Consider the following 27,314-nt stretch of genomic DNA (forward strand, 5'->3'; position numbering starts at 1 on the left):
TAAGGTCTTGATCGTCATCCTTCCTGGAATAGCAGTTGTAGTAATTGTTGCAAATGAGTCCTTATTGGGATTGGAGGAATACAGACTAAGAGAGTGACATGTAAAAGTCTGGTTAGTCATTAAAGTGTACTTACAGATAAGTGTTGACTTCACTACAAACCTGGAGAAGCATGGGCTTTGGCCTTCCTGTTGGTTCCTGCTACAACCATTTTGTCATGCACTTTCCCATCAGATCTAAGCAGTGTCAGCATTTCTCGGGAAGAATTCAGCAAGCACTTAGCCAACCATCTCTAAGTATAGTTACTCTGGAATATAGTTGTTGGGTTTTATAAAGACATAATTTCAGAAAGATTACATAGAATTCTCAGGCACACACACACCCACCACCGGAGTCCCCAAATGTTATCATTTTACCACGTCGAAGATTGGCTTTTTCTTTTCTCCCCCGTGCATGCGTGTGTGTATTATATCTATATCCCTAACCATTTCAGTAAGTTTCTTTTGTTATACCAAAAACTTCAACATGTAATTCTTAAAATCAAGGTATTATCTTAATAGCCATAGTAGTTCTTTCAGTGAAGATTGTTGAGCAAAGTCAGTGGAATTGAGGTTAAAATGCTAGGCACTTGCTTCTTTTGTGTTTCAAATATGGACTAAAAACAATTTTCATAATAATTTTATGCAGACTTCCTTGCCTCTGATTTTCCAGCAGCTTGTTTTACAAATGAATGTTATTTCTCTTTACTTCATAAGCCATTTTCTCAAGGCAGCTTTCTTTAACCCACACACTTGGTAGTATCTGCATCAGCACTGATGCAACCCTACTGAGTAGTGAAACCTATAAACTAATGGAGGAGGGGTAGGGTCAGGGCTTTCTTTAGGCACCCTTTGTCATCATATGTTAAGTTCTAACTTTAGGTTCATTTACCCTCACATCAGAAAGAGTTAAAATGAGGTACAGAAGTATTTATAAGTTTAAGGATTTAGCCTGGGAGTAATGAGCCAAAAGACAAGACCTTGGATGGCAAAAAAAACTAGTAAGTAGAGAGAACTGAATTAAACTAGGCTAAATTAGAAACCAAAATAGTTTAAAAACAAATCAGCTATTTAATTTTAGCATCTATAGTACTTAGGTATGCATTCAAGCTGATTTTTTTAAAATAGCAAAATAAAAACATTCAAACATTTTCCCCTTACATTAAACCTGGAATACAGCCTACTGATGACAATCTCTCGTGGAAGGAGTACCATCATTAGGAACTTCTTCCAACCAACTCAGCCTCCAGCCATGGCTATGTGTGTGTGTGTGTGTGTGTGTGTGTGTGTGTGTGTGTGTGTTTAACAAAAAATGAGAAAATTTGAATTAGTGTCTCATCTTGTTTACTCATTTCCCTTACTCTACCCCCATATTTAGTGTTTTTCGGTGTTTGTTTTTTTTATTAATTCTCACTCGAAGATATTTTTCCATTGAGTTTTAGAGAGAGTAGAAGAAAGAAGGAGAGACAGAGAGAAAGAGAAATATTGATATGAGAGAGACACAATGATTGGTTGCCTCCTGCACTCGCCCAACCAGGGCCAGGAATGGAGCCTGCAACTGAGGTACGTGCCCTTGACTGGAATTAAACCCAGGACCCTTCAGTCTGCAGACTAACACTCTATCCACTGAGCCAAATCATCTTGGGCATGTTTTTTTATAAAAGACACCTATTTTCAGTTTTCCTGGCCAAAAACCCAAGGCTATGTCAGGTTAACCCTGGGCAAGTCATGCATGCTTTGGAGACCAAGATATGGAGGGTACAACATTATTTGAAGACTTTTGGCCTATCCCTTCCCTCCAAGGCTTCTTCAAATAATAAGTCAACAGTAGGAAAAAGTGGCTATAGTCTATGTCTACATACTGCCCAGGTGCTTAAAACAGTTGTGTAATTTTATAAGGAATAATTGGAAAATCTCTAGGCTTCATGTAACTACAGAGTAAGTAGAAGTCTTACTCCATATTTTTAGTCAACTTCTAAATGAGCATTTTAAGAAACTATATGAAAACAGTATTGCTTGTCTTACACACAGTTATATTATAATAAATATGGGTATGTAGATATTTCATAGATCTCTCAAATTATCCTCTTTTTGGATAAATGAAAATAAGTCATGGCTGATCTTAGTTTTCTGGAAATATGGGCAAAAATAGTAAAACAGAAACTCAAGACCAGTCTTAGCACTGTAAGGGTCTTAGAACCCTCATGGTCAGAAAACAAATTAGGGAATTTGGGCATGCGGCTTTTGAGAAGTATATCCTCTTAGGTTTCTTAATCTTGCTTCTCTCTCTGTCTCACTGTGCGGCCTTATTCTGTACTCTACTGATGCTATAAATGTAATTTTTTTAAAGCAATGTATTATAATGTTGTTGAACCCTAAAGTACCCAAGCGGGTTATAAAAAGGAAAGATTATCTGTGGAGGATAATTTGTCAGTTACATTGAGTAACTGAAAAATCTATGAGGAGAGTAATATAGTGTAGTTGGACAGGCAGGAGAAGCTAAGACAAGGAAGTGATGCCAGGTCAGTACCAGCTACAAAGGATGACTACTCATTGCTAGTCTGGCAGGCCTGCTGACTGGCACTCCTATGTAGAATTTCACTCCTGGTGATACCCTTTAAGTAAATAGTACAGCAGGAATGACACTTATCAAGCAGAGATGGTAGCTGGCAGTTTTTCAGATGAAGGTAGGAGTGGTTTATGGGTCATCTGTGACTTTTTAAAGAGACCTGATTTATGAGCTGTAGGAAGCTATTAGGGTGGTTGAGAAGAGAAGGCTTTGACTTCTGCCTATGGGGCCTATGTAAAGGTGAGAAGGTGTGTTTTACCTTTTCTGACCATTAAAATAAAATTTCAAGTGAAAAATAACTGGCTTTCCTTTTCCTATTGAGAAAAAAAATTTTTTTTATTCTACAAGTAATCACTAAAGAAACTTTTGAGGGCAGATTTTTAAAAAATAATGTGAAAGGGGGGAAAGAGCTGATTTTATATAAATTAAACTAGAGGCCCAGGGCACAGGACCCCTTGGGGGATGTCAGACTGCCTCTTGCAATCTGGGACTTCTGGCTCCTAACCACTTGCCTGCCTGCCTGATTGCCCCTAACCCCTCTGCCTGTCTGCCTGATCGCCCCTAACCCCCTCTGCCTACCTGCCTGATCACCCCTCACTGCTCCCTTACCAGCCTGATCACCCCTAACTGTTCCCCTGCTGGCCTGATTGCCCCTAACCGCCTCTGCCTCGCCCCGTACCCGGGACCCAGGATTCCCTCCTCTGGCCGGTCGCAGGCACCCAGGACCCAGACCGGCTTCACGCAGGCCGGCCATAGCCTCAGGGGACTATGGCGGGTGGCTTCGCCTGGGCCACAGCTACAGGTGCTGGCGCCTGGGACCGCAGGCTGGGCGGCTTGTCCCTCTCCTAGGCCACAGGCACAAACACTGGCATCCGGGACCATGGGGCATGCGGATTGCCCCTCTTCTGGGCCGCAGGTGCAGGCGCAGCCGCTGGTGCCCAGGACTGCGGGGTATACGGCTAGTCCCTCTCCCAGGCCACAGCCTGGCTGGTCCCCATTCCTCTCTCCCCAATGTTGAGTGTCTGAGCTGTTACAGCGTTATGGCATGAGGGCATGATGACTATTTGCATATTAGCTCTTTATTATATAGGATACTGTGACTATAATCCACAGAAATCCAGAGAGTTATCAGGAATCATATTCTAAGAGCAGAGGGCAAGTAGAGTTATTCAGCCATTCAACAGAGATGTATCTTAGAGAAATTGCACCTGCCCTGACTGGTTTTGCTCAGTGGATAGAGCGTTGGCCTGCGGACTGTAGGTTCCGGGTTCGATTCCAATCAGGGGCATGTACCTTGGTTGCGGGCACATCCCCAGTGGGAGGTGTGCAGGAGGCAGCTAATCGATGTTTCTCTTTCATCGATGTTTCTAACTCTGTCCCTCTCCCTTCCTCTCTGTAAAAAAAAAATCAATAAAATATATTTTTAAAAAAAGAAATTGTACCAAAATATTTGGATAATATTCTAAGTGGAAAAGAAAGAGGGGCTTGTTTTTGTTATCTGACTTGGGCCAGTATCTGCTCTTCCACCCTCATCCTGGAGATAGCAGCATCTTTGTATGTAAGAAACTCATCTTCATGGTAAAGTATGCTCATGGAAGAGCAGAAGTAGAAACTTGAGTAATAACAGTTGGAGACAGGATAGTATAGTGTTTAAGAGCAAGAATGCTAGGCCAGGCTGCCTGGGTTCAAATCCCAGTTCTATTTACTAGATATGTGATCAGCAATTCTCTTAACTTGTGCCTCAGTTTCCTCATCTTAAAATGCAGCTAATAGTAGTACCTACCTCATAGCTTTGTTATAAAAGCTAAATGAGTTAACATATGTAAAAGCATTTAGAAAGTGCTATTACCAGAAGTGCTTTGTGTTAGTGCTTATTATTACTGAATCTTAGGAGTCTTTTGTCATATCTGCCTACAGTAACTAAAGTGCGGCTTGTCCAAATTGAGTTTGGACAAAAGGTTACATAGGATGATTCCATTTATGTGTCTGTGTTTATGTTCATATATATGACATTCTTGAAATGACAAAAATGGAAAAATGGATACATTAGTGTTTGCCAGGGGTTGCCAGGAAGCAAGGAGGGAGAGAGGGAAGTAGGCATGGCTGTAAAAGGGCAACGTGAGGGATCTTTGTGGTGATGGAAATGTTCTATAGCTTGACTGTATTAATACCAATATCCTGGTTGTGAGATTGTACTAGAGTTCTGCAAGATATAACCATTGGGGAAAACTGGGTGAAAGTTACATAGGATTTCTCTGTATCGATTCTTATAGCTATATATGAACCTATAATTATCTCAAAATAGTTTAATATAAAAAGCAAATGGGCTTAGGAAATTCCTGATAGAGGAAAAAAATGGCAGTTAAAGCCATGTATATGTCTGAGCAGGTTAGTAAACAAGATGAAAGGAAAACTGTGAGCTAGCTATTGACATTTTAGAGAGATATTTGTGAACCCCCAGAAAAAATTGAACCAGCTGGGGTCAAAGAAAGAAGAATGTGGAAAGATGAACAACAGCATATTTCTCTAAAAACTCTTCAAACTGGTGTTCTACAAATGCCTTTGCTTCCCAGATTGTGAAATGGTCTATTAGTTATGATTTTTGGTAAAAAGAAGTTAGAAGTAGATGAGCAATAGCTTATATACAAATGGTATTCTCAAAAGCAGGCCTCAAAGAAAAGGATCACAAATGTGAGCTAAAAATCACCTCTCTACTTATGTACAATAAAGTTCTTAAGTTCAAGAGGGTATCTTCTCTGACGTTTTCCTCTTCTGCTTCCTAATCACCACTCCTCTAACAGAATTTATCACTTCTTTATTTTGTGCTCATAGCATTCTGTTCATATATTAGTATGCTACTTACTATGCTGTAAGTTTATTTGTATACTAGAGGCCCAGTGCACAAAATTTTTGCACCCAGGGGGACGGGTGTCCCTCAGTGCAATCCAGGAGTCCTTGGGGGATGTCTGACTGATGGCTTAAGCCCGCTCTTCTTTACATAGGCCCCACAGGCCCCTTAGTGCTGCTGCGGAGGTGGGAGCCCACCACCACTGCTACACTCGCCAGCCGTGAGCCCGGCTTCTGCCTGAGCAGTGCTCCCCCTGTGGGAGCGCACTGACCACCAGGGGACAACTCCTGCGTTGAGTGTCTGCCCCCTGGTGGTCAGTGCACATCATAGCAAAGGGTCATTCTGATGTTCAGTTGATTTGCATATTAGCCTTTTATTATATAGGATGTGTCTTTCCCTTTGTTTTTCTTTATTTTTAAAATATATTTTTATTGATTTCAGAGAGGAAGGGAAAGGGAGAGAGAGAGAGAGAGAGAGAGAGAGAGAGAGAGAGAGAGAGGAGAGAGAGAGAGAGAGAGAGAGAGAAACATCAGTGGTAAGGGAGAATCATTGATCGGCTGCCCCCTGCACACCACACACTGGGGATTGAGCCCACAACCTGGATATTTGCCCTGATCGGCCTAGTTGCCCCTCACTGCCCCCCCCCCCCGCCAGCCTAATCCCCCCCAACTGTGTCCCCCCCCCCCCCCCCGCCGGCCTGCTCCCCCCTCACGACTTCCCTGCCGGCCTGGTCGCCCCACACAGCCTGCTTGTTCAGTTGTTTGGTCGTCCCTCACTAACCCCCCTGCCGGCCTGGTCGTAGGCAGCCATCTTGTGAGGGCATGAGGTTAATTTGCATATTATCTCTTTATTATATAGGATGATGCCATTAAAGTAAATAGGTAGATGCGGTAGAAAGAAAAGGAATTCAGGGTGTGGTACATTTCACAGGAAAACTAACCAGTACTATTCAAAAAGTCCATGTCATTTGAATGAAGGAAAGAAAAAAAGTAAGGGATAGTTTGAGTGGCATATACTATTCTGTATTAAAAGAAACTTAGACATAAGATTCATGTAACACATGAAACTTGGTAGGACATGCCTTTGAAAACAATGGAGATAATTTGGATACAGACTGAATGACATTGGATCATTATTCTTAATTTTATTAGGTGTAATATTTTGGTTATGTAAGGAAATGCCCATATTATTAGATGTGTATGTATGAAGTATTTTGATGTTTGCAACTTATTTTCAGATGGTTCAGTGGGAAAAACATGTAAATATGGAGGGAAGAGAGAAAGTAATGTGACATTGTTAACAGTTGTTGAATCTGAATGGAGTGTACACAGGTATTTATTGTACTAGTAGAGGCCCAGTGCATGGATTCGTGCATCGGTGGGGTCCCTCAGCCTGACCTTCACCCTCTCGCAATTCGGGACCCCTTGGGGGATGTCGGACTGCCGGTTTTGGCCCAATCTCGCAGGCTGGGCACTGCGCCGCTCCCCCTCACCCTGGCCCCACTGCACCTGCCGCTGCCACGGAGATGGGAGTGGCTCACACCTCCACAGCTGCGTTTGCCAGCCATGAGCACTGCGTCTGGTGCCCGTTGGTCAGCTGAGCGGCACTCACACTGTGGGAGCGAACTGACCACAGGGGGCAGCTCCTGCATTGAGCATCTGCCCCCTGGTGGTCAGTGCCCATCATAGCGACCAGCTGTTCAGTCGCTTAGGCTTTCATCTATAGATACAGATTATTTGAATTTTTCTATATGTTTGAAGTTGTTTTAAATAAGTTGAATGAAGGCTGAGTACTTTCCTCCTGAGGTTGGGAACAAGGCAAAGATGTCCTCTCAACACTCCTATTCAGTATCATACTAGAAAGCCAATCCAGTACAATAGGCGAGAAAAACAAAAAAGGCAGGCAGAGTAGAGAGAAAGAAACATTGAGTTACAGTTCCTTTGTAACTGTTGGACTCCGGTGCCATGATTTTAAAGATTGTTTTTTTTAAATGAGAGCTGTTCTCCCCACAGAACATTAGCTGCTTCTACGGGATCTTCTGATGACTTCATAATCACTTTTTTTCTGGTGTCAAGATGTGCCACCAGAATCAGCTTTCAGCTACTTTTATAGCAGGAATCGGGGGGAAGATGGTCTGAGAGGAAGTGACAAATTTGATCCAAGTCTTTAAAACATGCTTTTGGGGTATGTAGGTGCTCAACTCCTGGAGGGTACACGTCATGGCTCATAATTGTGCTGCTGTTCTTTAAACTCTCTTTCAACCAGAAATGCCCCTACAAAAGCAGCTTTTGTATTGCTGTCATGAGGACCAAAGTCAGGTGAGTAGATGATGTAGTTACCCCCAGGAAGGTTTCTGATGCCTTATGTCTTTTGAGCATACTGAGGAGGACAGAGACCCCAAAAATTCAGGTGCACTCCCAAGATAGTCAGCTCTACTGTCATACAGATAGATAGAGATGGAGGTAGAGAGAGATATACCACAGGCCTCCCATTCTTGTGCTCCCAGCAGGGAAGAAGAGTCAGACGTCTGCTTTCAGCCTTGAGGCTGTGATAGAGAAGGAGACCTTCCTCGGATGTCTCCCTCGGATTTTTCTGGCCTAGGAGGGAGCCAGAGAAAAGAACCGGAGGCTTTGGGGTGGAGATGGAAAGAGAAGACAGAGACTAATGTTAAGGATAGTACTGCCTGGAAGCTTGAGAACAACTGACCTTTGAAATAGTTATGATATAAGATAGCCATTTTCATTCGGTGTGCCATGGCACACCAGTGTGCCACAAGAATTTTTAAAACATGCAATACCTGGTTATTTAGTCAGGGGCACTGACCTCTTTTCCCTTAGGTTGTCAAATTAAAAAATGATAAGAGCCAAACCAACAATAGCCATCCTGTGTGAATGATTCAAAATTACACCTATTTTTTTGTCAGATCGTGAAAAATATTTTTTGGTGTGCCGCAAAATTGTAGTAATTAGTTTGCATGTGCCAGGAGATTGAAAATTGCTAGTTTGAGACATAGCATCCTAGGTGTATTTCATGCTAGGTTCATCACTATATCATATATCAAGTGAAAATGAAGGCATTTTCCACAAAATTTTAATAACCAACCTCTTCCAAAGACTTGAACTTCTCTCTATGTTCATGTAATAGCGTTTGACAGGTATATTATTCCAAATTGTTTAAAGGCCATTAAAAAGATAAGAAAGGAGAGGGAAATCCCAGTTGAATCAAGTGGGGGAAAAGTTTTTAATGGATAATGAGGGAGTTTTCTCTCCTGAAGTCTTTCATGACACACAGTAAAATGCCACGAGAAGGTGAATCTAATCCCTGCATAAACTCTGAAAACAAAGCATGAAGAGAAACACAGAAAAAGAACCTATAAAACAGATTTTTTTAAAGGCTCATTTTTTTCAGTGAGAGCGTGGTGCTTCTCATGGACAGAGGTTTTACTGCTTAAGCTCCTTTTAAATGGACAAAGGCGAGACAGCAGTGATGTGTGTGGGTTCATTAATTATTGCTCTTACTGATGTTTGCACAGGCTGTTGGGATCATAAATGTCAATCTGTCAGGAGACTGTGATAGGTTCTAAAAAAACTGATTGAGTACCTCAAAAGCTGTCATAGAGCCTGAGATTAAACAGATTCATCTTTCTTTCTTCGAAGTGAGGGAAGGTGTGGGTGAAGTGAATAGAAGGCTCCCTTCTCTTTGTTGCCATGGTGCTTCTCCCACTCTCCTAATCTCTGAGGATTGGCTGTGCCAAGGGCTGAGAGCTCACCTGGGTTGTCAGAAGGCCACAGTCAGTTAGCAGCCCCGGGTGTGCGGGCTGCCAGCTGCACAGTGACGGGAGATTAAGAGAGATGGGGATTCAACTCTGACAGGCCTGACACAATTTATTTGGAAATTTCTGGGAGAGAACATGAGTAATAAAGACAAGAAAAGTGACAGTAAGGGACAAATGTGAATATCTGTCAGAGACAAAACAGAATTTTAAAAGAAATAGCTCTGTTTGTTGTCTCCAGTCAAGTTTTCCAGTTAAACTGTTTCCGAATTAACAGTCTTACCACTATTTTCAGCGATTTGGTAGTAAAGTACAATTAGAAGAATTGCTCTCTTCAGAAGATTAATGTGTTTTAAATAAAATCACTGTGCTTGTTTCTCTGTCACAAATTAAGCACTGGCTATCTTCAAATCTAGGGATCTGATAGGTAAAATACTTTTTCAAAGATTTTTCTTTCTAGGGTAATCACATTATAATTCTTGATCAGACTTTCCTTTGTCTAGAAGACCTGATATGATATTATTCTCATTCTGTTAAATTTAGGCAGAGGAAGAAAGGGTCTAGTAAGTACCAAGAACTATGAACCTGGCATGGGAGTGTGGCAGCTCTTGTGTGGGTATATACAGACTAGATTACGTTCTCAAGAAAAAGCACACTGGGGGGAAATGTGCTTTGCTGGCCCTTTATGAAGGATCTTAATTAGAAATCACTCGTAATTCCTGGGGTGGGGACAGTTTCTAGCTTGCCACTACAGCTCCGCTGGCTGCTAATGAGCATGCTCCTTGCGAGGACTCGTTTTTTCTGACAGTTAAAGCTGCCTGTAAGAGTTATTTCTGTTCACTTTTCTCTCCATATTTAACCCTTCCTGCCCAAGTTCAGATTAAGCAAGTAGATGGTTAGGTGTTTTCTGTCATTGTTGAGGAAATTAAAAGTGCTGCAGGGTAACAAATTATGTTTGTGAGCAAAAAGTAAAGAATCAAAGTTTGATTTATTCGAATATGGACTGTAGATGAGTATTCCTTTGTGTGACCATGTTTGGATCTTTTTTAATGGACATAAAATTTATAATTGAATAGTTGAATTATTTAGTTCATTATTATGTCATTAGAATCCTTGCCCTGGACATCTGTTTCTCTTATTTAGGCAACTCACCCCATAACACATAGTTTCATTAAATAATTAGCAGAGGAGATGTAAATTTCTTATGCAGACATGATGATGATGCTGTAGACTGCTCTTTATTTCATTAACTTCTAATTGAAACAGCAGGCTGGCTTGTGAGAAAATGCCAAGGAATTGTTTGCTTCACCAAGAAGTGATGCATAACACAGTTACCTCCCTGGATGGCATCGAGTGGAGGATGGTGATGGTAAACCATTTAGGGAGTTTATTCTCCCTCCCTCTTTGTGGTAAGGGCATTAGAGGGCACAGGATTCCTTTCCATTATAATAGACCCTGGACTGAGTGAAGAAGGTTAATTGGACATATTCTAGAGCATAAAAGTTATGGATCTCTTAATGTCTAGGGACAGCTCCTTGATTCTAAAAAATAACATTCTGGTAAACAGTGTGTGCGTCTTGGTTTAGAATCATGGGAGGACTGCTTCCCATGGCTCAGATTTTCTGTATGCTGATGCCTTTGGTCTGAGACTTGTGCGCTGCTGGGACATTGACTCTCCGAGGGCTGACTAGCGCTGACAGTGCAGCCAGACGCTCTTCGCAGCATCAGAAACCTCCCTTAGGACCCATTATTTCAGGAATGTCCCGGGCCTTCTGCTATCAGAACAAATAACTCAGTAGTCTTTATCTATAATGTCAAGTGGATAAAAGAATATTTCAGCATGAGATCAAGTAGACTTAGTCCTTAGTTTTGTTATTGAATGCTCATTGGCCAGACAAGGTGGAGCATTAGAAGAAGAGAGATTAGGTTTGGACATGCCTCCTCATGTTGGGGGGCCCTATCAAGTGGGTGGTTTGGTGATGACCAGTAATGATTATGTAAATATGAATTCTGTCTCCCAGTCTTAGGAATCATACATTTTAAAATATGTTCTTCATATATCATTCCCTGGCTTATTTAAGAAATACCTATGGTAGCATTGCCATTGAAAGAAAATTGTCTTCTTGTAGCAAAGGTTTGCTTTAGAAATGGAGATGGTGCTATGCAGGTAGACAGCGAATTTGACAGTTTGGGACAGATTCATGTGAAAATTGGCTTTGTGAGTTCTGCATTTCTAGACACACTCGGTTTTATCAGGTAGCAATGTGAATGACAGGCTTGTGGTCTGAGCACGCCTCTTTTATGTTAGAGGTGTACTGGCATCATGTCAGGGCCTTTTAAATTTTAACAATATTAATAAATGCCAAGCCAAGGATTCCACTGCCTCCCCTTCTCAGGTGGGCCCTTCTCTTCTCCACCCCACCCACCGGGGGTTGAGGGGTAATTTCTTATAAGGATGTTACAGATTTAGGACCTTGTCTCAGGAACAAATACCATTTTTTTGTTATAGCTTTTACTCTAGAATTTTCTCTTTTTGTTGCCAAAAACGGCGGGGGGGGGGGTGGAAGGGGTCTAAATAGGGTTATTAATATAAATAGCGCCATTGCTGGTTTGTGAAAAAGGACCCCCAAAGAGCAGTGTGGCTCATGCAGGGTGAGTTCCTTTTGGCTGGCTGCTTTGTAATGATTTACATTTAGATTGTTGCTTGTTGCTCTTGTAGGGGAAAGGGAGGGGCCTGGTGTGTCTGTACCTGCCTCAGCCATCACACTGACTAGGTTTGGACAGCTTCTCTCAGCAGAGCTTGGAAATAGGCTGAACTTGCTTTCAATTGTTTTCATCAAAGGCCTTGTTTAGTTGGTTTGTATTTGGGGAAAATGTCATGTAGGACTGGAAGAACTAAATGAGATGAAAAATGAAGTTTACAATTGCTAAGAATAGTGCGTGCCTTCCACTTCCGTAAGTCAATGCACAGTGCCATGGACTGGGGGGGCTGTGAGCGAACTGTCACCGTCGTCACTATCGGAACCAGTGACTGCTCTCTGATGAAGTGCAGCATCTTCTTCACACAGAGGGAGAAGGCTGGGGAAAGGGATGCAGACAGCCTTCATTGAAATGCATCCAACCGTCTGCTGCTTCTCACTAGAGCCACTTGAAATAGAAAATCAGGACTGCCTAGGAGAAGATTCAGTCATTCAAGAAATATATATTGAGTTGTAGGCATGGAGGGCACATTAGTGAACAAAGCAGGTGAAACTTCCTGCCCTCCAGGAGTTTACATTCTCCTGGGAGATAATGTTAAAAGTGCTATGGATGAATACAAGGGAAATGCTAGGGAAGGGGGGACAAGAGTGGTCTAGATAGGGTGATCAGGGAAAAAGACTTCATTGAACAGGGTGCTCACTTTGTAAGTTATATAAATGTCTAATCACTACACCTGAAACATGATATTGTATTTCAACTGTAATTTCAAAATACATTTAAAAAGAAAATGTGGCTTAAAAGAGGTTAGATCCCATATAGATCTGGGTGAAGACTGTTCCAGACAAAGGGAGCAGCAAGTGCAAAGGCTCTGAGGTAAGAGACAATAAGGAGGCCAGTGTGGAGAGAGCAGAGGGAGAGAGCAGCAGGAGATGAGGTGAGAGAGAGGAGAGGAAGGCACCTCAGGCAGGGACTTTTGAGGGCCTCAGGTAAGAATCTGAACTTTTATTCTGAGAAGGGGAGCTGAAAAGGAAGGGGTTGTAGGCAAGGAAGTGAAGTAATTCTAACTTGATTTTGAACTGGATCGCTTGGCTGTTGTGTGGAGAATATACTGTAAGGAGGTGAGCAGGGAGACCAGTTAAGCAGCTGTTTCGCCAGGCTGGGCGAGATGGTGATGAATTGGACCAGTGTTGGAGGTGGTGGAGGGGTGAAAAGTGGTAGGATCTGGATCTGTTTTTAAGGAAGATCATTCAGGAGATTCCCTTCCAGAGGTGCTTTAGCACAAACCACTTCAGAGCCTTGGCAAGGGGTGCATCCTCAGTATGCAGTGGGGGCACTTCCAGGAGCACAGAGCCCCCAAGTGCTGCTCTTTTATGGAAGGCAAGAGTTATTTACAGCCTGTCTATAACATGAACTTCATTGCATTTTAGTTACTTTTTAAAGTCATGGGAAATACAAGTTCATTACACCTCCCTCCACCTGCCAATTTGGCACCAACCCTAGGGTGTGTTGTGGTACCACATGTTGCCTCTGTACCACTCCACAGTGGAGGCCCTGGGGCAGCTCTTTGATAAATAGGCAGGGATACACTCCTTAACTCTAAATACAGTTGAAATAATTTCCAATATTAGAAACTGATTCTTGTCTGTTTAGGAGTAGAAACATGAGTATTTTTGCTAGAAAAGATTATAGATCCCCCATCAAACACTGGCTTTAAGTATGGAGTTATGCTAAACATGGCAATACAAAGAAGTACTAGACATAGTCCCTTCTCTAAAGAATTACCAGTTTGAATGGTCTCATAGAGACAACCATTATTAAAAACAACAGATTTTTGTGGAGCCACCCCCACTCTCCTCTCTTGGTTCAGATCTAGCTCATTAGAAGTCAGCCCTGAAGGTTCATGCTTGTCACACTTTGTGGAGTAGAAACCACGCCAGTCAGAGCTGGCTGTTGCTTACACAGGTCCAATTCCTGGAAAAGGGCAGTAGCCTGGTCAGAAGAATGCCTGGTGCACATTCATCAGCTGTGCTTGCCAGGCCAAGCACTAACCCTGACCCCCAAATGTGTTGTTTTGGTCAGATTCACAGTCTGAGAATGAGGCTTCGCCAGTGAAACGGCCACGACTACTGGAGAACACTGAGCGATCCGAGGAAACCAGCCGATCTAAACAGAAGAGTCGACGCCGGTGCTTCCAGTGCCAAACCAAACTGGAGCTGGTGCAGCAGGAATTGGGATCGTGCCGCTGTGGTAAGCATCTTCCCCAGGGACATGATGGAGACGGTGTCTCTGGCATAGCTTTGGAAATTATTCTAAGAGGCTGAACTCCTTTGTTCTTCTTCTGGAAACCTCCCTGAGAGCAGTAGGTGTAGAGTTTGAGAAATCAGGAGTAGAGGGTTTTTAGTTCTAAGCACATACAAAGAAGCAAAAACACTCCCCATTATTTTGTCACATGTCTTTAGAGTTGCATTGTCATTGCTTACTGCTTTAACGTCTTCCATTGATTACTCTGGTTCCTTCTCATTGATGACTTATTTAGAAGTTAACCAAACCAGCCAAATTCTGGGATATGTACTATAAAATTCAGATAGTAAATTAATTCTGAATCAGCCTTTTACTATGTATAATGAATGCAAGATTTCTTCTCCCATATCCTTTTTAAATTAGTTTGATTAGAAAATTATTTTCGTTGAACTGTAATTCATTGTCACTTAACCCCTTGAATAACTTTAAGGTAGCCTCTTCTTCTGTATTATCTATCCAGTGTAATACCAACTCTTAGAATTGCTGCACAGATATGTATTTTTAAAAACTTTATGTGTACCCACATAGAACAAAACTTAGACCAATCACTCCTCTCCCTTCAACCACACATAATTGTAAAGCTGCAGCATTTAGGCCGAATTAGAGTTTTTCTGTTCCTGTTCTTATTTCCTGATTTAAAGCTTAATATTACAAAACTGTTCTATGGGACAGAGCTGTCACCAGGCCAACTTTGAGGCCTAGGTCTAGCCTCTGAGAATTCTATATCCTTGTCCTTAGGAATGAGCTTAAGAAGCTTCCTTTCACCCCTGGGATAGCCATAGATATTCTACAAGTACTGACGCTGACAACCAGGACTAGATGGTTCTTTCAGCAGCTAGAAAGTTACAGGGACTCCAAGTCCTTTACCTTCTAAAGATGAAGCTGTTGCTGCTCTTGTCCCTCAGTCATCTCCGTTGGAAATGAGAAGGAAACAAGGGAGTACTAGCTTCTCATGGAAACTAATTTGGAAATCCCGTTTCTGTCTGTCTGTTGCACACTTTTGTGTGTGTGTGGTGGGGGTGGGGGGGAGTAACAAGATCAGAAGCATATATTCAATTGCAGGAATGGGACATTTGATGGCAGCATGGGGAGTCTAGGTGTCAATGGACAAGTTTTTATTTCTAGATTGGCATTTAGTTTTCTCCTAAATGCTTGTTTGAAAGTATAAAGAGGAGGGTTGGGTAAGAGTTGGGGGCAGAGGCTGTCAGCAGAGCTTTCACACTTCAGTTGTGTTCATGCATGTGGCATGGCCCAGGTGAGCCCAGAATTTTACTGATAGACTGCACCTGGGTCAGCCCTCCCAAGTAATTTTAAATTCTTGATGAGGTAAGGAGGGAATACCATGGTAGCTAAGGAAACTCTGGGGCCTGATGGCTAACCACCTTTGCCCACATTGCAGAGTTTGATCTTTTGTCATGCCCTTTTTGCTTTGGTCTTCATGTGAACTATGGGGGCGGGAGGGTTTCAGCAGTTCAGTCCATTACCAGAGTTGCGAAACCTACTTGACCATTTTTGCCTGTTGCTTCTATAACACAGACCTTTGGTTGTTCCTCAATTAGAATCATGAGATTTTCCTGTACCTTAATGTTCATTTTTCCTTCTGGAAAGTAACTGAATCCTGGGTACTAAAAAGGATTTGCTTTAGTGGATCAAGCAGTTGGTCCTTGCATGTTCCATCTTGCCTCTGTCATAATACCTCCTCTCCTTGTCAGGCCAGCGGTAAGAGTTCCCAGGTTAGCGCTGAGAAATCCAGAGGTGTTATAACCAAGTCTCCCAGCTTACCCTTCAGCTTGGATGCAAACCACCTATTTTCCTAAGGTCTTCTGCACTGCTAAAAAAAAATCTAGAAATACCTCACATGATTCTAAGTGAAGCCAACTTAATTGTCTCTGGTAAGCGTGGATTACTCTGTTGTGCTCCTCACCTCTTTGGATAGGAGGCTGATTTCTGAGTGCCTATTGGGTTTGCAAAAGACATGCATTCTTTTTAAAGGATATAATACCTAGTCCCTTGGCTTATGCCCAATTCTGAGGACCTGCTTATGGAGAGATTTGATTTTTCTGGTGGGGAAGAAAGTTCCGAGCTTCCTGCAGTCCCTCCGGATGTAGCCTTCCCAGAGACAGCCAGGAATTCCATTTGGCCCACTGAGAGCATTACACTTCTGTGCCCAGAAAAATGACCAAGTCCACTGCCACATTTCAAAAGATGAAGGACAGCAGTGGGAACATACACCTCTGGGACTGTCTTTGACAAATAGCTGTTGTGTTCCTCCTGCCTGTCTGCTTGGATCTCTCCAGGAAAGGGTGAGTTGTATAGTTATTTCCTTGAGGATGCATGGAGTGTTAGGGAGACATTTAACTGCCCTGAAAGGTTTTATGGGGGTGGGGGGGCAGTAATTTACTACTGAAAGTGACGACTCAGGAAGGTAGTTTGAACTCAAACAGCACACTTCTCCACTGCAGAAAATGTTATATATATATATATATATATATATATATATATATATATATATTCACAATCTTTTTTGCCATTCCCCTTCAACTCTGTATAGGTTATTAACTGCTGACAAGAAATTCACATCTCATAAATAATGCTTAAGAGCCATTGCTATATAAATTGAATGTGTTATGAATTGTGATGGGCCTTTTTGTAGCATTCGATGCCTAGAGCAGGAAGAACAGAGGATGTCATTTTCATTAATTTCTAATGAGGTGCCAATTAAAGACAGGGAAGACGCTCCAAAGGGAAGAGTGGCCAAGCTCCCCTGAATCCTCTGCCCTGGGGCTGTCATCCAAACACTGCCAGCAAGCCTTCTCTAAAAATTCCATTAAATTACAGTCTCATGGAGCGCACACACAGACACATTCAGCTTCCCTTTGATCTTCAAAAGAGCAATTTGTAAGATGAGTTCGGAGCCTTCTCACATAGGGAACAGCTAGAGGTGGTAGGAATTGTTAATTGCCAAAGCACTCCATGGGCTTTCAATAAATAGATGAATTTTGAAGATGAATCCTCCTCTGCCTCTCTGTGACTAGATAACCTTTAAGTCAACAATACCAAAGCAACAACACCCTTTTCTGTAACATCTTTCAGGATGCCAATTTTGAAAAGGCATGTGGTGAGGCTGGGACTGTATCCTCCATCCTAGAGTAACTTCAACAGTTCAACTTCTCAAGATAGGAAACAGTTGCATAAAAATGGATTTATTTGTTTCATTTTCTATTCAGTAGGTAAATTGATCAGCTCATTCTCTTTATAGGAGTCTTGTCTTTCCAGATGCTACCTAGAGGGTGTTCTTCTGAAACCTGGCCATCCTCATCAAATCTGGGCCCATCTCCGCCACATGAATGCTGTGTTTTCTAAGCAGATCTTTCATGATACACACAGCATGGCTTTTTAATGGCTGTGCATTGCTTCCCAGAACCACAGAATTAATTTTTAAATACTAGTCCACTAGCTTACATAAGTTATTGCATGTTTTTAATGGATAGTGACTTAACAAACTGTAAGCTGATAAGATCCCTTTTGGGACAACAGTGCTTTTACTAACCTGAGTAATCTGACTTTCTTTATTGCTTTCAAATAAATTTTTTATTTACTTTAGAAAGTCAGAGTGATGCTTTAGCTGGGACCTTTAGAGTACTCATCTCCAAGTGCCCCAGTTCTCATTTCTGCCTTATCATTCACTGTCAAACTAAATTGAGCAAGCATTTATTGAGGTATGAGAATGCACAAAGCAATTTGCTAGGTTTTGTGGAACTATAGGAGCTGGATATACAGAATGTAGAAGCTCATAGTCTGGGTCAGTGGCTTCAAATTTTAGTGGGCATCAGAATCACTTGGAGGGTGTGGTAAAACAGAGTTGCTGGGCCCTACCCCCAGGGTGCTAGTTCAGTAGGCCTGTGAATGTTTAACAAGTTCCCAGGGAGGACCATGTTTTGAGAACTGCTGTTCTAGGCAGTTCTCAATCCTGGGAAGCTTTTAAAAAATAGAATATCTGGGCTTTATTCTAAACAAATCAGAAAAGGTTTCCAGGTATTGTCTTTAACTTTTTTTCTCCCTTTAGTTCTGTTTGTAGTTGCTTTATATATTTTGGTGCTCCCTGATTGGGTGCATATATATTGAGAAGTGTTATGTCTTACTGATGTTAGTGTATCCTTTATTATTATTTTTTTCTTCTTTCTTGGTGCTGTGACTCAGATCTGAACCGAGGTTGCTGCGGTCACTACCCTTTATTAGTATGAAACATCCATCTTTGTCGTTTGTTACCCTTGTTATCTTTTTTTTTTTTAAATATATTTTTATTGATTTTTTACAGAGAGGAAGGGAGAGAGATAGTCAGAAACATCGATGAGAGAGAAACATCGACCAGCCGCCTCCTGCACATCCCCCACTGGGGATATGCCCGCAACCCAGGTACATGCCCCCGACCGGAATCGAACCCGGGACCCTTCAGTCCGCAGGCCAACGCTCTATCCACTGAGCCAAACCAGTCTCGGCTACCCTTGTTATCTTGAAATCTATTTTGTCAGATGTAGGTATGACTATTCCTGCTTTTCTGGGAATGCCTTTTGCTTGGAGAATCATTTCCCATCCTTTCACTTTGAGTCTTTGCAGCTTCGATGTGTCTCTTGAAGCATATGGTTGTGGGTTTTGTGTTTTGTTTGTTTTGGGGTTTGTTTGGTCCTCACCTGTGGATATGTTTTTATTGATTTTCAGAGAGAGAGGAAAGGAGAGAATGAGAAAGCAGTATTGATGTGGGAGAGAAACCTCAATTGGTTGCCTCCCACACATGCCTCGGCTGAAGATCGAACCTGCAACCTTGGTATGTGCCTTGACTAGGAATAGGACTTGCAAATTTTTGAGCCAATTGAGCCACCCAGCCAGGGTGGGTTTTGTTTTTTGATCCAGTCTGCTATTCTGTGCCTTTTTATTGGTGAACTCAGTCCATTTACATTTAGGATAACTGTTAATGTATGAGGATTTCCTGTAGCCATTTTATCTTTTGTTTTCTGGTAGCTCTGTGTCTCCATTGGGTCTTTTCCTTTGTGTTTCTGTCTGTTGTTTTTGTTTGGTAGTCTTCCATACTTTTTCCCTCTGTTTCCTGTTTTGTTGTTGTTAATCTTCACCAAAGGATATTTTTTCCATTGATTCTTAGAGAGAGTGGGAGTGAGGAAGGGGGAGAGCAAGAGAGAAACACATTGATTGTTTGCCTCCCCCATGTGTCCCAACAGGGGCCGGGAATGGAACCTGCAACCCAGGCACATGCTCTTGATCAGGAATCGAACCCATGACCCTTTGGTGCACAGGCCAATACTCTAACCATTGAACCACACCAGCCAGGGCCTGTTTCCTCTTTTTTTAAGTTAAGTGTCTCTGTTTGGGGTGTTTTTTGTGTGTGTTGTTACCATTAACTTTTTATTTGGAAATTGAAAGTGTTTTCCTGACCATTTGAGAATAAGTTTTGCCCTGTATTCCAACGAATGTTTCCTGAGAATAGAGATATTATTTTATATAACCACAGCACAGTTATCAACTTCAGTAAATCAATACTAATACAGTGCTTTTTTTATCAAATCTGTTGCCTATATTCCAGTTTTGTCAGTTGGTCCCATAATCTATACTAATAAAAGCCTAGTGACCATCACACCCTCTCATCATCACAAGATGGCCGGCAGGGGAGGGCAGTTGTGGGCGACTGGGCCAGCAGGGGAGGGCAGTTGGGGGTGACCGGGCCAGCAGGCAGAAGCAGTTAGGGGCAATCAGGCAGGCAGGTGAGCGGTTAGGAGCCAGCAGTCCTGGATTGTGAGTCGGACATTCCCTGAGAGGTCCCAGATTGGGGAGGGTGCAGGCTGGGCTGAGGGACACCCGCCCATTGCACGAATGTCGGGCACCGGGCTCTAGTGTCCTTTATAAAAGACATTTTGCCCCTCCAGTACAGATTCCATTCCATGATTAGATATTGCATTTAGTCATCATGTCTCTTTAGACTCCTTTAACCTGGAACATTTTCACAGCCTTTTGTTGTTATTTTCTGAATGATATTGATATTTCAAACCCCTACCCAGATAACCAGCCACACTTTTTTTTTTAATAGAACATTTCTCATTTTGGATTTGTCAGTGGTTCTTCATGAGTAGATTCAGAGTACATATTCCCAGCAGTATACTACTAGCATGTAAGTGATATGTTCTTCTCAGGGTTTTACATTGGGAGGCACAGATGTCCATTAGCCTCTCATTGTTGATGTTAATTGTGATTCACTCAACCATTCAAAGTTCAGTTTCTTCATTGTATAGTTACTATTTTTAACCTTACAGCTAGTAAGCAATTCAGGGGGAAATGCTTTGTTTTTTTAATGCATTGATTTAAAAAAAAATTTTTTTAATTAAATTTATTGGGATAACATTGCTTGATAAATTTATATAGATTTCAGGTGTATAATCCTATGACACATCATCTGTATATTGTTTTGTGTACTTACCTTTCAAAGTCAGATCTTCTGTCATCATATATTTCACCCCCTATACTACCCCACCCCCCTCTTCCCTCTGGTAGCCACCATCTGTGTATATGAGTTTCTGTTTTGTTTTGTTCATTTGTTGCTTTCAGTTTTACATCCCGCATATGACTGAAATAATATGGTTCTTGACTTTTCTGTCTGACCTCTTTCACTTAGCATGATATTCTTAAGATCCACTCATGTTGTCGAAAATGGCAACATCTTTCTTATGGCTTAGTAGTATTCCATTGCATATAGTAGTATTCCATTGCATATATGTGCTACATGTTCTTTATCCAATCATCTATCAAAGGACACTTCAGTTGTTTCCATGTCTTGACCACTGTGAATAATGCTGCAATGAACATAGGGGTGCATATGTCTTTGCAAATAAATGTTTTCAAAAGAGGGATTGCTGGGTCATATTGTAATTCTAAACTTTTTGAAGAACTTACATACTGTTTTCCATAGTGCCTGTACCAGTTGACATTCACACCATCAGTGAATGAGGGTTCCTTTTTCTCTATAACTTCTCCAACACATTCTTGTCTTGTTGATAATAGCCATTCTAACAAGTGTGAGGTGGCATCTTGGGAGAAGTGTTCACTCAGGTCTTCTGTCCATTTTTAAAGTGAATTAATTGGTGTGTGTTTTTGGTATTGAGTTGTATGAGTTCTTTATATATTTTGGATGTTAATCCCTTGTTGGAGCTATTATTTGCAAACTAGGGGTCCAATGCACAAATTCGTGCAACTTGAAAGGAACTGTGGACCGTGAGGCTACAGTGGGCACAGGGGTGAGTCTCGGCCCATCCTCTGCGCCCCACCTGGCTCCTCCTGCCGCGGCCCCTGGCCCAGTCTGCTGGCAGTCCCGCTCCCTCTGCCGCTCCCAGGCACTGATGGCGCCGGCCCTGCTTGTACCTGCTGACAGCATGGAGCAACTGGGGCCGGCGCCAGCAGCAGGTGTAAGCACGCTGGCGCTGTCAGCAGGTGTGAGCGGCAGCTGCTGCCCTGATCACGCCTCAGGAGCAGGGGGAGGTGGAGAAGCCCTCAGGGGTGATCGGGGCCGGTGCTAGGCATTGGCAGCAAGTGGGAGCAGTGGCTCCGGCGCTGGCAGCGGGTTTGAGCACCCGGTGGGACCATGGTGTGTGGGAGCAAAGAATTTTCAGTAACCACCAGAGGCTTGCCCCGATGACAGCAGCCAGCATCCCACCTTGGTCTGGCGCCCCTGCTCACCTGCTCCACCATCCTGCCATAGCCATGCCCACCATGTTCTGCGCTCTGCCACCTGCTACCAACGCCCACCACATTCTGCGTGCACCCCCTGGTGGTCAGCACACGTCATAACAACCAGTTGTCTGGTTGTTCAATTGTTTAACCGTTTGGTCTATTTGCATATTAGGGTTTTATATATATAGACTAGAGGCCTGGTGCACAAAAATTTGTGCACTCAGGGGGGAAGGGAGGTCCTTCAGCCCGGCCTGTGCCCTCTCGCAGTCTGGGACCCCTCGGGAGATAACGACCTGCTGGCTTAGGCCTGCTCCCGGGTGGCAGAGCACAGGCCCAATCCCTAGGTGCAGCCCCTGGTCGGGCTCAGAGCAGGGCCGATTGGGGAGTTGGGGCGTCGCCCCCTGTCATGCACAGAGCAGGATGGATTGGGAGGTTGTGATGCCACCCTCAGTCACGCTCAGGGTAGGGCCGATTGGGGGGTTGGGGCACCGCCCCCTGTCACACTCAAGGCAGGGTCGATGGGGAGGTTGCAGCGCCACCCCCTGTCACGCACAGAGCAGGGCCCATCAGGGGGGTTGGGGCTCTGTACCCTGTCACGCACAGAGCAGGGTCAATCAGGGGATTGGGGAGCTCCTCCCTGTCACTCACAGAGTAGGGCCGATAGGAGAGTTGGGGCGCTGCCCTCTATCACCCACAGAGCAGGGCCGATCAGGGGGTTGGGGCACAGCCACTCTCACACTCAGGGCAGGGCCGATGGGGAGGTTATAGCTCTACCCCATCACACACAGAGCAGGGCCCGTGGGGGCGGGGGGGGTTGGGACAGAGCCCCAGGGCGATCAGGGGTTTGGGGAGCTCCCCCCTATCAGGCACAGAGCAGGGCTGATCAGGGGGTTGGGGCGCCTTCCCCTGTCCCGAACAGAGCAGGGCTGATAGGGAGGTTGTGGCCCCGCCCCCTGTAACACACAGACCTGCAGGGCGATCAGGGGGTTGGGGAGCTCCCCCCTATCAAGCACAGAGCAGGGCCGATTAGGGGGCTGGGGCGCCGCCCCCTGTCACACACAGAGCAGGGCCCATGGCGGGGGTTGGGGCGTCGCACCTTGTCACACACAGAGCAGGGCCGATCAGGGGGTTGGGACGCTGCACCATGTCACACACAGAGCCGCAGGGCTATCGGGGTTGGCGAGCTCCCCCCTATCAGGCACAGAGCAGGGCTGATCAGGGGGTTGGGGCGCCTTCCCCTGTCACGAACAGAGCAGGGAGGGTGATCACGGGGTTTGGGCGCTGCCCCCTGTCATGCTGATTCCAGTGCCAGGAGGCCTCCCGGCTCCGCTGATCCTGGTGCTGGGAGGCATATTACCCTTTTACTATATAGGATAGAGGCCTGGTGCATGGGTGGGGGCTGGCTGGTTTGCCCTGAAGGGTGTCCTGGATCAGGGTGGGGGTCCCCACTGGGGTGCCTGGCCAGCCTGGATGAGGGGATGATGGCTGTTTGCAGCTGGTCACACACCCTTCAGGGTGGGGGTCCCCACTGGGGTGTATGGCCAGCCTGGATGAGGGGATGATGGCTGTTTGCAGCTGGTCACACACCCTTCAGAGTGGGGGTCCCCACTGGGGTGCCTGGCCAGCCTGGGTGAGGGGATGATGGCTGTTTGCAGCTGGTCACACACCCTTCAGGGTGGGGGTCCCCACTGGGGTGCCTGGCCAGTCTCGGTGAGGGGCTTAGGGCTGTTTTCAGGCTGGTGGGTGACTGAAGCTCCCAACTGCTCCTTTTTTTCTTTTTCTTTTTATTCTGGGCCAGCTTTAGCTCTGGCTCCAGCTCTGAGGCCTCTGCTGCTGAAAGCAGGTATCTGGTTTGTTTGGGTTCTGTAATCGAAACACTGTATCAGCTCCAGCTCTGAGATCCCGGCGGGCTGAAAGCAGGTTTCTGGAGTTTTGTTTAGCTTGTATATTTGTAACTATGTTTCAAACTGCAAGCTCAGAGGCCCGCAAGGCAGGCGGGGAAGGCTGGTTTCCTCCGTCACTGAAGCAAGCAAGCCTCATGTTAGTTTCAAGCTGCCTGGCTGCCGGCGGCCATCTTGGCTGGCAGTTAATTTGCATATCGCCCTGATTAGCCAATGGGAAGGGTAGCGGATGTACGCTAATTACCATGTTTCTCTTTTATTAGATAGGATATCTTCTCTCATTTGGTTGGTTGACTTTGTTTTGTTGATAGGGGAAAATACTTTACGATTTTGTAGAGAAAAAGGAACCCTCATTCACTGATGGTGGGAATGTCAACTGGTATAGACACTATACCAGCCGTGGGCAAACTATGGCCCGCAGGCCGGATACGGCCCGTTTGAAATTAATCAAACTAAAAAAAAAAAAAAAAAAGACCGTACCCTTTTATGTAATGATGTTTACTTTGAATTTATATTAGTTCACACAAACACTCCATCCATGCTTTTGTTCTGGCCCTCCGGTCCAGTTTAAGAACCCATTGTGGCCCTCGAGTCAAAAAGTTTGCCCACCCCTGCACTATACTGTAAATGTCTCACTCTTCATCAAAAAAATGTCTCCAAGGTTTCGCATTCATTGATATTGTTGCCTGAAGCAGTCTTTACTGTGATGGCTGCACAATTATGATTTTCTAACTCTAGTCCTTCTTCATTTACCATTTGGCACCCAGTGTTCTTCTGTAAGTGAGACCCCCGCCTCCCCCTACCCCATTTATTTATCTTTTACTGGTATGGACTCATAGGCTCTTATATTTTTTAGTGGTTTCTAATTCATTATTATACTTAATTATTTTGATGTTCAAATTAGCCCAGATTTGGCCAGTGGAAGTTCTTTTTTTTTTTTTAATCCTCACCTGAGCCCTAGCTGGTTTGGCTCAGTGGATAGAGCGTTGGCCCATGCACTGGAGGATCTGGGGTTTGATTCTAGTCAAGGGCATGTACCTTGGTTGCAGGCTTAATTCCCGGTCCCAGTCTGGGCGTGTGCAGGAGGCAACCAATTGATGTGTCTCTCTCATATTGTTGTTTCTCTCTTTCTGTCTCTCCCCCTCCCTTACATTCTCTCTAAAAAACAATCAATAGAAAAATATCCTCAGGTGAGGATTAACAAAAATATAATAATTCTCACCCAAGGATATGTTTATTGATTTGAAAGGGAGGGAGGGAGGGAGGGAGGGAGGGAGGGAGAGGGAGGGGGGAGGGCGAGTGGGAGAGGGGGAGAGAGAGAGAAAGATAGGTCAGTGTGAGAGAGAAATATCAATAGGTTGCCCACCATATGTGCCCTGACCTGGGATTGAACCCACAACCTAGGAATGTGCCCTGACCAGGAATCTAACCTGGAAATTTTTTGTGTACAGGATGATGCTCCCATCAACTGAGCCACTCGGCCAGGGCCAGTGGAAGTTCTCTCAAGTTGACATCTGTGTCTTTGTGAAATGGCCACTCCTCCTCCCTTAATCCCAGCATGTCCCCACTCCTTGGCATAATAGATGTTATTTTGGGTGCCTCTTGTACTTACACGTTTGTCGAGTCCTGGAATTAGCCACTTTTCCAAGGATTTCCAAAGTAATTTTAAAATGCATTTAAAGTAGGGAGTTGCAGGGCCTGAGTGGAAGGCAGACACATGCACAAAATAACATGCATACAAGGCAGACTATCATAAGAGTTTTAACCAAGGCATGAGCCATATGTTATAGGACTATGGGGAGGGAGAGATAAATTCTAATTGGAAGTCTCTGGACAGGCTTCCAGGATTAGGGCTTTAAAAGAAGAGTGGGAGTTAGTGTGGGGAAAGAGGGAATGCTTAGACAAAACTGGTGTTCTGAAGGTGACCTCTGCATCTGGATGGAGCCTTGGGGTCGAGTGAGGAGAAACTACTACAAAGGGAGGGAAGGGATTCCAGTATCCAGGCCATAGGGTTTGGACATTGGGTTGCAGTAAGAAGATACTCACGGTTTTGAATATGGTCTACACGATCTAATTTGACTTTTTTTCTTTTTAAATTGCACAGGAAAGCCGAGGTGGATCTTTTTAAGGAATGATCTGGGAAGTATGTGAATTGATTTCACTGAGTAAAAAAGAATGTGTGTATCTCAGCCATTCTTGCCACTATGGGGGACTGCACAGTGTACGAATAGCGATATCCTAAGGCTTAGTTTGGAGCAAGGCGAAGCGTGTTGGTGACATGAGATTTCCAGGCTGGCCCATTTCACCAGATCAAAAGTCTCCACAAATAAGCCCGTGTCTGTGCCTTTATTTTAACTCTTGTCCGGGTGGGATGTGGACCTATCGGGAACATTTGGTGTTCTGTCCTATGACTCTAAAAGAAAATGAGGCAGTATGTTTTCATGAAAGGCTTCACTCCGTGTAGCGTTCTATCCTGGTTCCGTCAGAACACCTGCTATCCAGGCAAACACCTGAGATCCGTTATCATGACCAAATAGATTTGAGCTGGTTCGGTGTTATCATTACTGCCATTGAGCGGAGAGTCCGTGCTCTGCCATATGTTACATAGAGAGCGCGGTTGCCAAGACCTCACCCTTTAGCAGCTTTTTTTTTTTTTTTTTTTTTTTTTTTTTTTTTTTATGCTGAGTCTGGCAGTGAAAGCTTAGAGCATCTCTAGTACTTCTGCGACAGCAGCTGGGTTACCTCTGGCTCAAGAGGAGGAGACCTGCCCACCCTTCCAAAAGTAAAAACTAGAATATCATTGATGGGAGTTAGATGTATGAGAGCTTAGGGTGATTAGAAATCTTGAGCCTAATTCTGAGGAAATTTTCTCCCTTTCCTGCCCCTTTTCTTTCAGTCTCACTATATTTTTACCTAAACAAGAATATGCTATCTGTATTCCCCACTTCATCTTTAATATTTAAGAGCTCTAATCTAAAACCAGATTAGTCCCTCTGCTGCTCCTCCATAAATTATTGCAAGTTGAAGTTTTAAAGCAAAACAAATCAAACCTTTTATTGAACACGAACTCCATGTATTTAGCCCATTGGTTCAGCACTGTCCCAGAGATCCAACTACCATCTGTGCTTTCACAAGACTGTAGAGAGATTTCAGAAACATGAACAGCTCTCTTCCCCAGCATAGGAGCATCAGAGACCGAGCTTTTAAAAAGACAGTATGTGCAGAGCACACCTGCCGTAGCCTACTCCTACCCCTGACTGACAGGTGAGCCAGGAGACCCTGTCCCATATTTTTCATCTGGATAGCAAATGTGCAAGTACTTCTATAGTCCAACCTTAGCAGCCATCACAGCACAATAACAACTTTCCCAAGGCCATTTGGAAAGGTTACCCTGCTTAGAATACCTTTTTAAGGGGAGAAAATAGATTATTACAAAAGGAAATTAATTATTGCTAT

The 27,314-nt window shown here is 43.9% G+C and overlaps 1 protein-coding gene across 2 annotated transcripts in view; it reads left to right on the forward strand.

Moving 5' to 3' along the window:
* The window catches only part of ZFAND3 (zinc finger AN1-type containing 3), a 343,389-nt gene that overhangs the window by 286,845 nt on the left and 29,230 nt on the right, over nt 1-27,314 (forward strand). For both annotated transcript variants that reach the window (XM_081093918.1, XM_081093919.1), the window contains one exon: nt 14,005-14,172. In XM_081093918.1, the coding sequence (XP_080950044.1) occupies nt 14,005-14,172 (168 nt within the window). The remainder of the gene's footprint in view (nt 1-14,004; nt 14,173-27,314) is intronic.

Source organism: Myotis nattereri (genome assembly GCF_964212035.1).
Source record: "Myotis nattereri genome assembly, chromosome: 6".
Classification (NCBI taxonomy): domain Eukaryota; kingdom Metazoa; phylum Chordata; class Mammalia; order Chiroptera; family Vespertilionidae; genus Myotis; species Myotis nattereri.